We start from the raw sequence: 12,709 nt of genomic DNA on the forward strand, positions 1-12,709 counted from the left end.
AGCTGCTCCTCTTCCAATCCAGCTCTCTGCTATGGCCTGGGAAAGCAGTAGAAGATGGCCCAAGTCCTTGGGCTCTTGCACCCATGTGGGAGACCCAGAGGAAGCTCCTCGCTCCTGGCTTCAGACTGGCTCAGCTCCAGCCATTGCAGCCATCTGGGGAGTGAACCAGCAAATGGAAGACTTTCTCTCTCTCTCTGTCTCTCTCTCTCTCTCTGCCTCTCTGTAACTATGCCTTTCAAATAAATAAACCTTTTAAAAAAATGTTTGAATTTATCTTTTTCTATATATATATTCTCAATAAGCCAGTATATATTATCAAATATTTTGATAACTTGCCAATTAATGGTGAAAATATTATTTTGTAGCTTTATTTTTATTTATTATTTCATTTATTTGAAAGACAAAGAGACAGACAGTGAAAAGACAAACAGAATGACCACCTATCTACTGGCTCACACCCCAGATACCTGCAACAGCTGGGGCTGGGCAAAGCTGAGGCCAGGAACCAGGAACTCAGTATAGATATCCCAAGTATGTGGCAGTGACCCAAGTACTTCAGCCATCACCTGCTGCCTCCCAGTGCATATTTAGCAGGAAACTGGGATGAGAAGCAGAGCTGGGACTCGAACTCAAGCACTCCAATATGGAACTCAGGCATCCCAAGTGGCATTTTAACTGCTACGCCAAATGCCTTGCCCCTATCTTGTAACTCTGCATTGCATTTCTTTTATTATGAGCAAGGCTCAAAATTTTTATGTGTCAAATTAAAAGTCATTTTTATTACTTTTTCTCTGGACTACTTGTTCATAGTTTCTGAAAATTTCCCTTTTAAAACTTAGTTTTTGAGAGAGAGAGACAGGAACAGAGATGGATAGAGAGCTCCCACCTGCTGATTCACTAACCAAATGCTTTCCTAACAGCCAGAGAAGGGCCAAGGCTGACTCAGTTCAGGTCTCCCATGTGGTAACAGGAACTCAATTACCTGAGCCAGCACTGCTGCTTTCCAGAGGCTGCAGTCAGGAGCCAGAGGCTCCACTCACATTCAGATACTCTGATACAGGATGTGGGCTTCTTAGCAACTTAACTGTTAAGCCAAAATGACTGTCCATGAACATCTTTAATTAACTGAGATTATTTTCTTCATATTGAGTTATAGGAACACTTTATATATTAGAGATGTCATTTATTTTCATGTAAATTACAAAGGTTGCTATCTTATGGGGTTTTTCTTTTTCATACTTAATTTTTACTTAATCAAATTTATCAGTCTTTTTTTTAACAGCTTCCAGTTTCAGGTCTACATAGGACTTTCCTATTCAGATTATAATAAATTCTCTTATGTTTTATTTCAAATTTTATGGTTTTAATTTCTACACTTATATATTTGATACCATTAGAATTTATTTTAGTATAGTGTGGGGAATCAATTTTAATTTTGCAGATGGCTTCACAGCTATCCTATCACCATCTACCCATTAGTCCACTATTACTGTTTGTTTATTTATTTATTTATTTATTTATTTGGACAGGCAGAGTGAATAGTGAGAGACAGAGACAGAGAGAAAGGTCTTCCTTTTACCGTTGGTTCACCCTCCAATGGCCGCCACGGCTGGCGCGCTGCGACCAGTGCACCGCGCTGATACGAAGGCAGGAGCCAGGTGCTTCTTCTGGTCTCCCATGGGGTGCAGGGCCCAAGCACTTGGGCCATCCTCCACTGCACTCCCTGGCCACAGCAGAGGGCTGGTCTGGAAGAGGGGCAACCGGGACAGAATCCGGCACCCTGACTGTGACTAGAACTTGGTGTGCTGGCGCTGCTAGGTGGAGGATTAGCCTATTAAGCTGCGGCGCCAGTCTACTGTTTATTTTAAAACATCACATTTCACTATAAAAATAGGGTAAATTTGATAGTTTCTATGCTGTGCCATTATTCTATTACAAACCCTTTCACGTTGAGCTTGGAAATAATATTTTCAGTTTGACATTACCAACTTCATGCCCAATTCATGGGCTCGGTACTGGGGATGAGATGGAGGAGGCAGCCCGTATCCACTCCGCCGGTCGGGCACAAACCTCTGTTGTACCAACTGTGCATACAGACATTTAGTGAAAGTGACCTGAGATTGGAACACAAAATACATGAAAATCTGAATATTATGCCATACCTAAATATAGTAGTAAGTCCATTTATGAGCATCATTTTATATAAAATACAAAGAAGATCTAACCTATTCAATACCTAATTGTTTTCAATAACAACTTTTTGGGGACATAACTCACATAAAATTTATCTTACAGCTGACATTTTAGTTATCACTGGTAGAATACTTATTATTAGTTACATTATATAGATTAGTGGGGAAGATGAACTTATTGTCAAGAAAGAAATAATTATAGGAATAGGGATAAAATGGTCAAAACAGGAAATACTGAGATATAAAATGGGGAGTTTGGTCTCTTGAAAACTTTCCTCTACTGTGTGGAGAAAAAGAAAAATAAACACATTAACTTGCTATGAGGAAAATGAGTATTTCCAACTTTATTTCTAGAGAATTAAAATGATATATCTAACTATTTTTGCAGAGAGAGAAACTAAACGACCAAGAAGGATATCTTACCGATGTCATTATTCGTGTTTCAGGCAAAAATGTCTTAAAAACACGACAGGCTCGCAGATCAATGGGGTCCCGCAGGTAGAACGCCTGGACCGCTGCAGCCACCAGTCTGGGGCACTGCTTCAGTACTGCTGCAATGCCAGCTGGAAGGAAGCAGTGTGCTCTATGAAGGGAGGCTTCAATTTTTCCTGGGTACCTGTGACAGTTAACATAGTTAAGTTTGCTTTATGAGATGTAAATATCTAGAATTCTTACACTATTAATATCTTGTCTTGCTTTATCAAAATTGACATCTAGAGACTGACAAGAAAAGTTAAAAATAAGACTATATACTTAGGACTGCAGGAAAGAAAAGAAGGAAAAAGAAAATGTTGGGGGGAGAGGCTAGCACTGTGATATAGTAGGCTAAGCCTCTGCCTAAGATGCTGGCATTCCATATGGGCGCTGGTTCGTGCCCTGGCTGCTCCTCTTCCAATCCAGCTCTCTGTTAATGGCCTGGGAAAGCAGTAGGAGATGCCCCAACTGCTTGGGCCCCTGAACCCATGAGGGAGACCTGGAAGAAGCTCCTGGCTCCCGCCTTTGGATGGGCCTAGTTTTAGCAGTTGTGGCTATTTGGCATTGAATCAGCACATGGAATACCTCTCTCTCTGTTTCTGCTTCTCTCCATCTGTAACTCTGCCTCCCAAATAAATAAGCAAATCTTAAAAAAAAAAAAAAAAGAGAGAGAGAGAGAGAGAGAGAGGAGAGAAGAAAATATGGAAGAAATGGAAAGGGATTATGACATCATCTCAAAAAAACCCAAAAAATTATTACAAAAACACGTTGGAATAAGGATAAAGTCAGTCTATTCCTCTAAAAAAGCAGTACAGTAAACAAAGTTAGAGTTTTAAAATATTTTTTAAAGATTATTTATTTAAAAGTCAGAGTTACACGGAGAGAGAAGGAGAGGCAGAGAGAGAGAGAGAGAGGTCTTCCATTCACTGGTTCACTTCCCAGTTGGCCACAACAGCTGGAGCCATGCCGATCCAAAGCCAGGAGCCAGGAGCTTCTTCCAGGTCTCCCACATGGGAGCAGGGACTCAAGGACTTGGGCCACTTTCTACTGTTTTCCCAGGCCATAGCAGAGAGCTGGATCAGAAGTGGAGCAGCCAGGACTCAAAATGGTGCCCCCATACGTGATGCCAGCACTGTAGGCGGTGGCTTTACCAGCTATGTCACAGTGTCGGCCCTGACTTCTACTTGTTTAAGCTTCAAAATCTGCAAGTTTGCAGTCAGTACTGTGGCATAGTAGATAAAGCTGCAGCTTGCGGCGCTGGCATCCCATATGGGTGCCAGTTCAAGACCAGCTGCTCCACTTCCGATCCGGCTCCCTGCTAATGTGCCTAAGAAGCAGCACAGGACGGCCCAAGCAGTTGAGTCCCTGCATCCGGAAGAATCTCCTGGCTCCTGACTTCAGATTGGCTCTGCTCTGGCTGTTGCAGCCATTTGGGAAGTGAATCAGTGGATAGATCTTCTCTCCATTTCTCTTCCTCTCTCTCTAACTCTGCCTTTCAAATAAATGAATAAATCTTCAGAAAAAACAGTCTGTAAGTTTGTTAGTCAATTTCATAAAGAGGGATGCAGACAATATAGGAATTAGCATTAATTCCATTAATCTAGGTGAAAAACTTGAGCTGCACTAAAACAAAAGGCTCCTTAACAAGCAATGGAAGTGGTGTCTTTCTTACCCTCTGATGCGCCTGTTTACAGCAGCTCGTATAGATTCTGAAGCCACAACTTTTTCCAGATGTGTTGAGATTATATCCAATGCCTGTGGGATTGTTGGGGGTGAGGTGGGTAACCAGGATTCTGCTCCAGGTTTCCTTGGTGCAGGAATAATGCACAACTCCCCATGGTGGAAAAACACCTGGAAAATGGTACATTTTAATTTTCATAGTGGGCAATGGCAAATTCTAGGTACATATGAAAATAATGCAAAATATTTTTATGCTTGTAATTTTTCTAAACAGATAAACTTACCCTGTTGGCACTATTATCAGGATCTAACCATTTAGGGAGAAAGTCAGCAGCTTCTATTAACAAGAATTCACCATCATTGTCTTCAATCCTAATGCAAAAGAAGTTGCAATTCGGCATTCAAAAACAACATATTTGTTAGCAAACAGAACAGTTTCATGCTAATATATTTCTCCTTCATCTTTGTAAATATTTGAGAATGCACTATGTGCTGACTGCTCTAAGAAAGTACAATATTTGGAACACCATCATTAAGCACTGAAAGAAACTATAAGATATTAAGGAAAGGATGGACAGTTAGTCTAGAGGAAAAGATGTCCATGTCTCACATTTCAGTGCCTGGCTCCAGCATCTGACTACAACTTCCTTCTAATGCAGACCTGGGGAGGCAATGGTGATAGCTCAAGTAATTAGGGTCCTGCAACCCACATGGGAGACCGGAATTGAGTTTCTAGCACTGGCTTTGGCTTGGCCCAGTACTAGCTATTGGGACCATACAGGAATGAACCAGCAGATGGGAGCTTTTTCTGTCTCTGCCTCTTAAACAAATAAATAAATAAACACATTTTTAAAAAGATTATAAGGAGAGATTAGAGAAAGATGGTAAAATGAGAAAAAAGTTGATAAATAATCATAAACAATACCAGATGAAAATGTGAAAACACACAAAATAATTTTATAGGATTTCAAAAGAAGAAAAAAAAACAGGAAAGATTAGGAAAATCCGTATGTAAGAGGTGTTATTTGGGCCTTGAAAGATAAATTCTTTTGCTCCATGTGTTATCACTTCTTTTGTACAGGTAATACATGCACATGATCAAAAATATTTTAAAATATGTAAAAAGTTAAAGAATGAAAAAGTCTTCATGTTACTTCTGAACCTAGTGGCTAAATTCCTATCCCCCTCACTGCTGGTTCTTTTACATGCTTCTACAGTTTGCTTATGTTTAATCTAACTAGCAGAAATGCATACTCTTTTTTCTTAATTAAATAAGTTTTCGTTTATTTGAAACACAGAGACAGTGAGAGAAACAAAGACACAGTCCTCTCACCAACTGGTTTGCTCCTCAAATGCCCACACCCAGTATATTCTTATTCTCCCTTCTTTTTACACAAAAGATAGTATATTTTACATACCATCCTGTCATTTTACACTTAAAACTTTTCTTTTTTATTTGAGTCACAAAGACAGAGTTCTCATTCACTGGTTCACTTCCCAAATACTCCTAACAGCAGGGCTGGGGCAGGTTGAAGCCGGAAGCTGGTTACTTAATCCAGGTGTCCCACTTAGGCGGCAGGAATCCAACTACTTGAACTATCACTGCTGCCTGCCTGGATCTGCAGGAGCAGGATGCTGAAATCAGAAGCATAATCAGGACTTAAACCCAGGCACTCTGATATAAGACAAACGTTTCCCAACTGGTGTCTTAACCACTAAGCCAAAGACTGAAGCCTGCCCTGTCTTTTTTTTCCACTATTAATGTGTAGAGAGATAAAGAGAAAGGAGAGCTGTTCTTGGAGGCTGGAGGCAACAGCGTAAGCAAAACCCTGGAGGGCTTTATTAGTCACTTAAGGTAGATACTGGGAGAACAAAAACTTTAGTGAAGAACAAGACAAAAAAAGCACAGTGATATCACCGTGTGAACAGCTTTAAAAATCACTGGCAAAACTAATGAGAATGTGCATGGCTTTTAGGCAAAAAAAAGTTTTTTTAAATTTTATTTTCTTTTTTACACCAACAAAGCAAAGAGAAAAAAGTTAAAGGTTTTAGAGCAGGGTAGTAAAATGATTAGAACTGTAACTGAGAACTATTAACCTGGCAGGGACATAGAGGAAGTATCCTGTCTTTTTTATTTTTTTCTAAAAAACTGAGAAAACAGTCAATGCTTAGAATTTAAAGAGCTCTATGGACTTGTTAAAATATGAACCATCATTTTATAAACAAACATCTGCATATAAGAGGTATCCCCCTTACCATTATTGCTGTAAAAATATAAACTGTTTTAGTTATTGCTTATTTAAAAATCTCATTTGCCCCTTTAAATATCATTACTTAGATATTATTGCTGGGGTTAGGTGCTAAGTACAGGCATTAAGACATGGCTTAGGACAACCACATCTCATACTGGAACAACTGGGTTTCACTACGATTCTACTCGTGATTCCAGCTTCCTGCTATTGTACTTTCTGGGAGGCAGCAGGTGATGGTTGAAGTAGTCAAGTCCCTGTTATTCAGGTGGGAAACTTGGATTGAGTTCCAAGCTCCTGGCTTTGGCCTGATCCAGCTCTGGCTGTTGTAGGTATTTGGAGAGTGAGTCAGCAGATCTCTATTTTTCTTTCAAATAAATAAATAATTTTCAAAAAGATATTATTGCTAATTATTTTAGGCATGGTACCAGTGTTTAAATGAGTGCTTTACTGTACAACAGGATTAATACAGTTAATAACAATGTATTGTATTCTTGAAAATACCTATGGTTTTTTTTGCTTAAAGATTTATTTATTTATTTGAAAGAGTTATACTGAGAGAGAAGGAAACACAGAGACAGAGAGAGAGAGAGAGAGAGAGGTCTTCCATCCGATGGTTCACTCTCCAATTGGCCCCATTCGGGTGCAGGGGCCCAAGGAATTGGGCCATCTTCCACTGCTTTTCCAGGCCATTGCAGAGAGCTGGATCAGAAGTGGAGCAGCCAGGACTTGAACCTGCAGGCGGTAGCCTCACCTGCTAGGTCACAGCACCGACCCTCATCTCCATTATGTTTTAATAGTTCTTACAAGGGCTAGCACTGTGGAAGTAGCAGGTGAAGCCACCGCCTGCAGGTTCAAGTCCTGGCTGCTCCACTTCCAATGCAACTCTCTGCTATGGCCTAGGAAAGCAGTACAAGATGGCCCAAGTCCTTGGGCCCCTGCACCTGAGTGGAAGACCTGGAGGAAGCTCCTGGCTCCTGGCTTCGGATCGGCACAGTTATGGCCGTCGTGGCCAACTGGGGAGTGAACCATTGGATGGAAGACCTCTCTCTATCTGCCTCTCCTCTCTTTGTGTAACTCTTTCAAATAAATAAATAAATCTTTAAAACAAAAAAAGTTCTTACAACCAAAAAAACCTTGATAAGTAATGTATATGTCAGTTAGCTCAATTTAGCCATTCCACAATGTACATATATTTCTCTTTTTTTAAATGAACAAGGATTTGAAATTAGGGTGGATGCTTTTTTTTTTTTTAAGATTTATTTATTTGAAAGACAGAGAGTTACACAGAGAGGTAGAGACAGAGAGAGAGGTCCTCCATCCACTGGATCACTCCCCAGATGGCCACATGGCCAGAGCTATGCCAATCCGAAGCCAGGAGCCAGGAGCTTCTTCCAGGTCTCCATGTGGGTGCAGGGGCCCAAGGAATTGGGCCATCCTCTACTGCTTTCCCAGGCCATAGCAGAGAGCTGGATTGGGAGTGGAGTAGCTGGGGCTTGAACCAGTGCCCATATGGAACACCAGCACTTCAGCAGAGGTCTTTAACTTGTTAAGCCACAGCACCAGCCCAAGAGTTTTTCTTTCTTTCCCTTTTATTTTTTTAAGGATTTATTTATTTATTTGAGAGGAAGAGTTACAGAGAGAGTTAGAGAAAGAGAAAGAGGTTCACTCTCCAAATGGATGCAACAGCTGGAACTGGGTGCGAGCCAGGAGCTTCTTTAGGTGCCCATATGAAATGCCAGCACCGCAGGTGTCAGCTTTACCCACTATGCCATAGTGCTGCCCTGAGTTTTTACTTCTTAAAGATTTACATGCAGTATTTTAAGGATCAAATGGCAAAGCAGTGGAGATTTGCTTTAATCTTATTTTATTTTTTTAAAGATTTATTTATGGCCGGCGCCGCGGCTCAATAGGCTAATCCTCCGCCTAGCGGCGCCGGCACACCGGGTTCTAGTCCCGGTCGGGGCGCCGGATTCTGTCCCGGTTGCCCCTCTTCCAGGCCAGCCCTCTGCTGTGGCCAGGGAGTGCAGTGGAGGATGGCCCAGGTGCTTGGGCCCTGCACCCCATGGGAGACCAGGAAAAGCACCTGGCTCCTGGCTCCTGCCATCGGATCAGCGCGGTGCGCCGGCCGCAGCGCGCCGGCCGCGGCGGCCATTGGAGGGTGAACCAACGGCAAAAGGAAGACCTTTCTCTCTGTCTCTCTCTCACTGTCCACTCTGCCTGTCAAAAAAAAAAAAAAAAAAAAAAAGATTTATTTATTTATCTGAAAGGCAGAATTACAGAGAAAGACGCGGAGGCAGAGAGAAAAAGATCATCTGTTTCACTCGCCAAATGGCCACAATGTCTGGAGCTGGGCCAGGTGAAAGCCAGGAGCCAGTAGCTTCTTCCAGGTCTCTCACGTGGGTGCAGGGGATCGAGCTCTTGGGCCAGCTTCTACTGCTCTCCCAGGCACATTAGCAGGGAGCTGGAGTAGAAGTGGAGCAGCCGGGATTCAAACCAGCATTTATATGGGATGCTAGTATTGTACTCCGCAGCTTAACCCGCTATACCACTAAGCCAGCCCCTAAAATAACCTTGTAATCTGTTAGTGGAGAGAACAATATAGACAAAAAAATAATGATCATGAGTTGATCACTGTTGAAGATGAGTGATAGATACATGTGGGTTGATTCTTTCCACTTTTATGTATGTTTAAATTTCAACAGTAAGGAGTAGACAGTCAGCCTAGCAGTTCAGATGGGTGTGCCCCACATCAGAGTGCTTGGGTTTGATTCCTAGCTCTGGCTCTTTTTTTTTTTTTTTTTTTGACAGGCAGAGTGGACAGTGAGAGAGAGAGACAGAGAGAAAGGTCTTCCTTTTGCCGTTGGTTCACCCTCCAATGGCTGCTGGGGCCAGCGCGCTGCAGCCGGCGCACAGCGCTAATCCGATGGCAGGAGCCAGGTGCTTCTCCTGGTCTCCCATAGGGTGCAGGGCCCAAGCACTTGGGCCATCCTCCACTGCCCTCCCTGGCCACAGCAGAGAGCTGGCCTGGAAGAGGGGCAACCGGGACTGAATCCAGTGCCCCGACTGGGACTAGAACCCGGTATGCCGGCGCCACAGGCAGAGGATTAGCCTAGTGAGCTGCGGCGCTGGCCAAGCTCTGGCTCTTGATTCCAGCTTTCCACCAATATAGAAATTGGGAGGTAGTAGTGACAGCTAATGTAACTGGGTCACTGCAACCCACATGGGAGACCTGGATTGCATCCCTGGTTCCCAGCTCCTGTCTTTGGCCCATCTGGTGAGTGAACCAATGGATGGGAGAGATCTCATTCTTTTTCTCTCTGCCTCTAAAATAACTTTTTTAAAGATTTATATTTATTGATTTGAAAGGCAGAGTTACAGGAGTGAGGGGAGAGACACAGAGAAAGAATCTTTCATCTCTTGTTTCACTCCCCAAATGGCCCCAACAGCCAGAGCTGGACTAGACCAAAGCCCAAAGCCAGGAGTTTCTTGGGTCTTCCATGTAGGTGCAGGGGCCCAAGGACTTGGACCATCTTTCGCTGCTTTCCCAGGTGTATTAACAGGGAGCTGGATCAGAAGTGGAGAAGCCAGGACTCTTAACTGGCACCCATGTGGAATGCTAGTGTTGCAAGCAATGGCTTTACCCACTACGCCACAGCACCGGCCCCTAAAATAAAATTTTTTTTTTTTAATTTTAATCTGCCGGCACTGCGGCTCACTAGGCTAATCCTCCGCCTTGCGGTGCCAGCACACAAGGTTCTAGTCCCAGTTGGGACACCGGATTCTGTCCCGGTTGCCCCTCTTCCAGGCCAGCTCTCTGCTGTGGCCAGGGAGTGCAGTGGAGGATGGCCCAAGTGCTTGGGCCCTGCACCCCATGGGAGACCAGGATAAGTACCTGGCTCCTGCCATCGGATCAGCGTGGTGCGCCAGCCGCAGCGCGCCAGCCGTGGCGACCATTGGAGGGTGAACCAATGGCAAAGGAAGACCTTTCTCTCTCTCTCTCTCTCTCTCACTGTCCACTCTGCATGTCAAAAAAAACAAAAAAAATTTTAATCTAATCATAAAAACTTTTTAAAGAGTTTTTCCCCCTTCTCTTTGGTTCTGCTGGGGAAGAGGTCAGGTGGGTAGGAAAACGATCAAAACTTGGGGGATGGGCAGGCGCCGTGGCTCCGTAGGCTAATCCTCCGCCTAGTGGCACCGGCACACCGGGTTCTAGTCCTGGTTGCCCCTCTTCCAGGCCAGCTCTCTGCTATGGCCCGGGAGTGCAGTGGAGGATGGCCCAAGTGCTTGGGCCCTGCACCCGCATGGGAGACCAGGAGAAGCACCTGGCTCCTGGCTTCAGATCAGCACGGTGTGCCGGCCACAGTGCGCTGGCCGCAGCGGCCATTGGAGGGTGAACCAACGGCAAAAGGAAGACCTTTCTTTCTCTCTCTCACTGTCCACTCTGTCTGTAAAAAAATAAATAAATAAAATAAAATAAAAATAAAAAAAACACCCACAACAACAACAACTTGGGGGATGACTAGGAAAACTAGTAACATAAGTGGGTGAAGCACCCTCTGCTGGCAGTATTTGGTAATTACAGACAAGTATATGATGGTCATTTTCTAAATCTGCATCAGAATGTAGTGTTACCTACTCTGTTGTCTATAATACTGTTCACTGTTTCTCTCTTTTAAACATTTTATTTATTTATTTGAGAGGCAGAGTTACAGACAGTGAGAGGGAGAGACAGAGAGAAAGGTCTTCTTTCCGCTGGTTCACCCCCCAAATGGCTGCAAAGGCCAGAGCTGGGCCAATCCGAACCCATGAGCCAGGAGCTTCTTCCTGGTCTCCCATGCGGGTACAGGGGCCCAAGCACTTGGGCCATCTTCTACTGCTTTCCCAGGCCATAGCAGAGAGCTGGATTGGAAGAGGAACAGCTGGGACTAGAACCGGCACCCATATGGGATGCCAGATTAGCAGGCAGAATAACCTACTGTGCCACAGCACTGGCCCCTCACTGTTTCTCTTTAAACTTCTGTTTGATTTCTTGAAAAATACAGCCATAATCTAGTATAGGAAGACATTAAAGAAACCCATCTAATATGCATATATGTGTATGCAATCAGTTTTTTAAAATTTATTTAAAAAGCGGAAAGAGATCGACCATTCATCCATCCACTGGTTTATTTCCCAAAAGGTCACAACAGCCAGGGTTGGGCCAGGTCAAAGCCAGAAGCCAGGAACTAAGTACTTGGGCTACCTTTCCAGGCACATTAGCAGGAAGTTGGATTAGAAAGGGGCAGCAAGGACTATGACCCAGCATTCTTATATGGGCGGTCAGTGTCACAAGTGGCTGCTCAACCCACTGTGCTACAGTGCTGGCTGCTGATTTTAAATTGTATTTTTAGGGCAGGTGGTGTGGCATATCAGGTAAAGCTGCTGCCTGCAGTGCCAACATACCATACTGGTTCCAGAATAGGCCCCTCCACTTCCAATCCAGCTCTCTGCTATGGCCTGCGAAAGCAGTAGAAGATGGCCCAAGTCCCTGAGCCCCTGCACCCATGTGGAGACCTAAGAGAACTTCCTGGATCCTGGTTTCAGATTGGCCCAGCTCCAGTCATAGTGGCCATTTGGGAATAAACCCAAGGATGGAAGACCTCTCTCTCTCTCTGCCTTTCAAATAAATAAATAAATCTTTAAATAAATAAATAGTTTTTCCAAAGGTCCACAAGAAATTTAATAGTGATTACTTCTCAGAAGCTAGAGCAATATAATCTTATGTACTGTTTGAACTTTGTTAACATGTAATTGTTCTTTCATAGTTAGAATTTAAAACCTAAAACAAGTAGATTTTATTTGAAATCTCTTGTGAAATGAACTCTCCCATAACATTTTAATTCTTTCTTAAGAAAATAAGTCTCAGGGCTGGCGCTGTGGCATAGTGGGTAAAGCCACCACCTGCAGTGCCAACATCCCATATGGGCACCAGTTTGGGTCTCGGCTGCTCCACTACCAATATGGTTCTCTGCTATGGCCTGGGAAAGCAGAAGATGGCCCAAGTGCTTGAGCTCCTGCACCCACGTGGGAGATCCAGAAGAAGCTCTTGGCTCCTGGCTTCGGATCAAGCCA

General features: G+C 43.6%; 1 protein-coding gene across 4 annotated transcripts in view; it reads right to left on the reverse strand.

Annotated features, from left to right (window-relative positions):
- ECD (ecdysoneless cell cycle regulator) overlaps positions 1–12,709 on the reverse strand; it is a 44,589-nt gene that overhangs the window by 27,236 nt on the left and 4,644 nt on the right. For all 4 annotated transcript variants that reach the window (XR_016220962.1, XM_002718423.6, XM_089313465.1 and 1 more), the window contains 4 exons: positions 4,631–4,718; positions 4,339–4,517; positions 2,616–2,808; positions 1,986–2,114 (listed from right to left, as the gene is read on the reverse strand). Coding sequence is in view for 3 of the 4 variants with exons in the window: in XM_002718423.6 (XP_002718469.3) it covers positions 1,986–2,114; positions 2,616–2,808; positions 4,339–4,517; positions 4,631–4,718 (589 nt within the window). In the remaining variant the exon portion in view is untranslated. The remainder of the gene's footprint in view (positions 1–1,985; positions 2,115–2,615; positions 2,809–4,338; positions 4,518–4,630; positions 4,719–12,709) is intronic.

Source organism: Oryctolagus cuniculus, chromosome 15, assembly GCF_051225735.1.
Source record: "Oryctolagus cuniculus isolate XC-2025 breed Fujian yellow rabbit chromosome 15, ASM5122573v1, whole genome shotgun sequence".
Lineage (NCBI taxonomy): Eukaryota > Metazoa > Chordata > Mammalia > Lagomorpha > Leporidae > Oryctolagus > Oryctolagus cuniculus.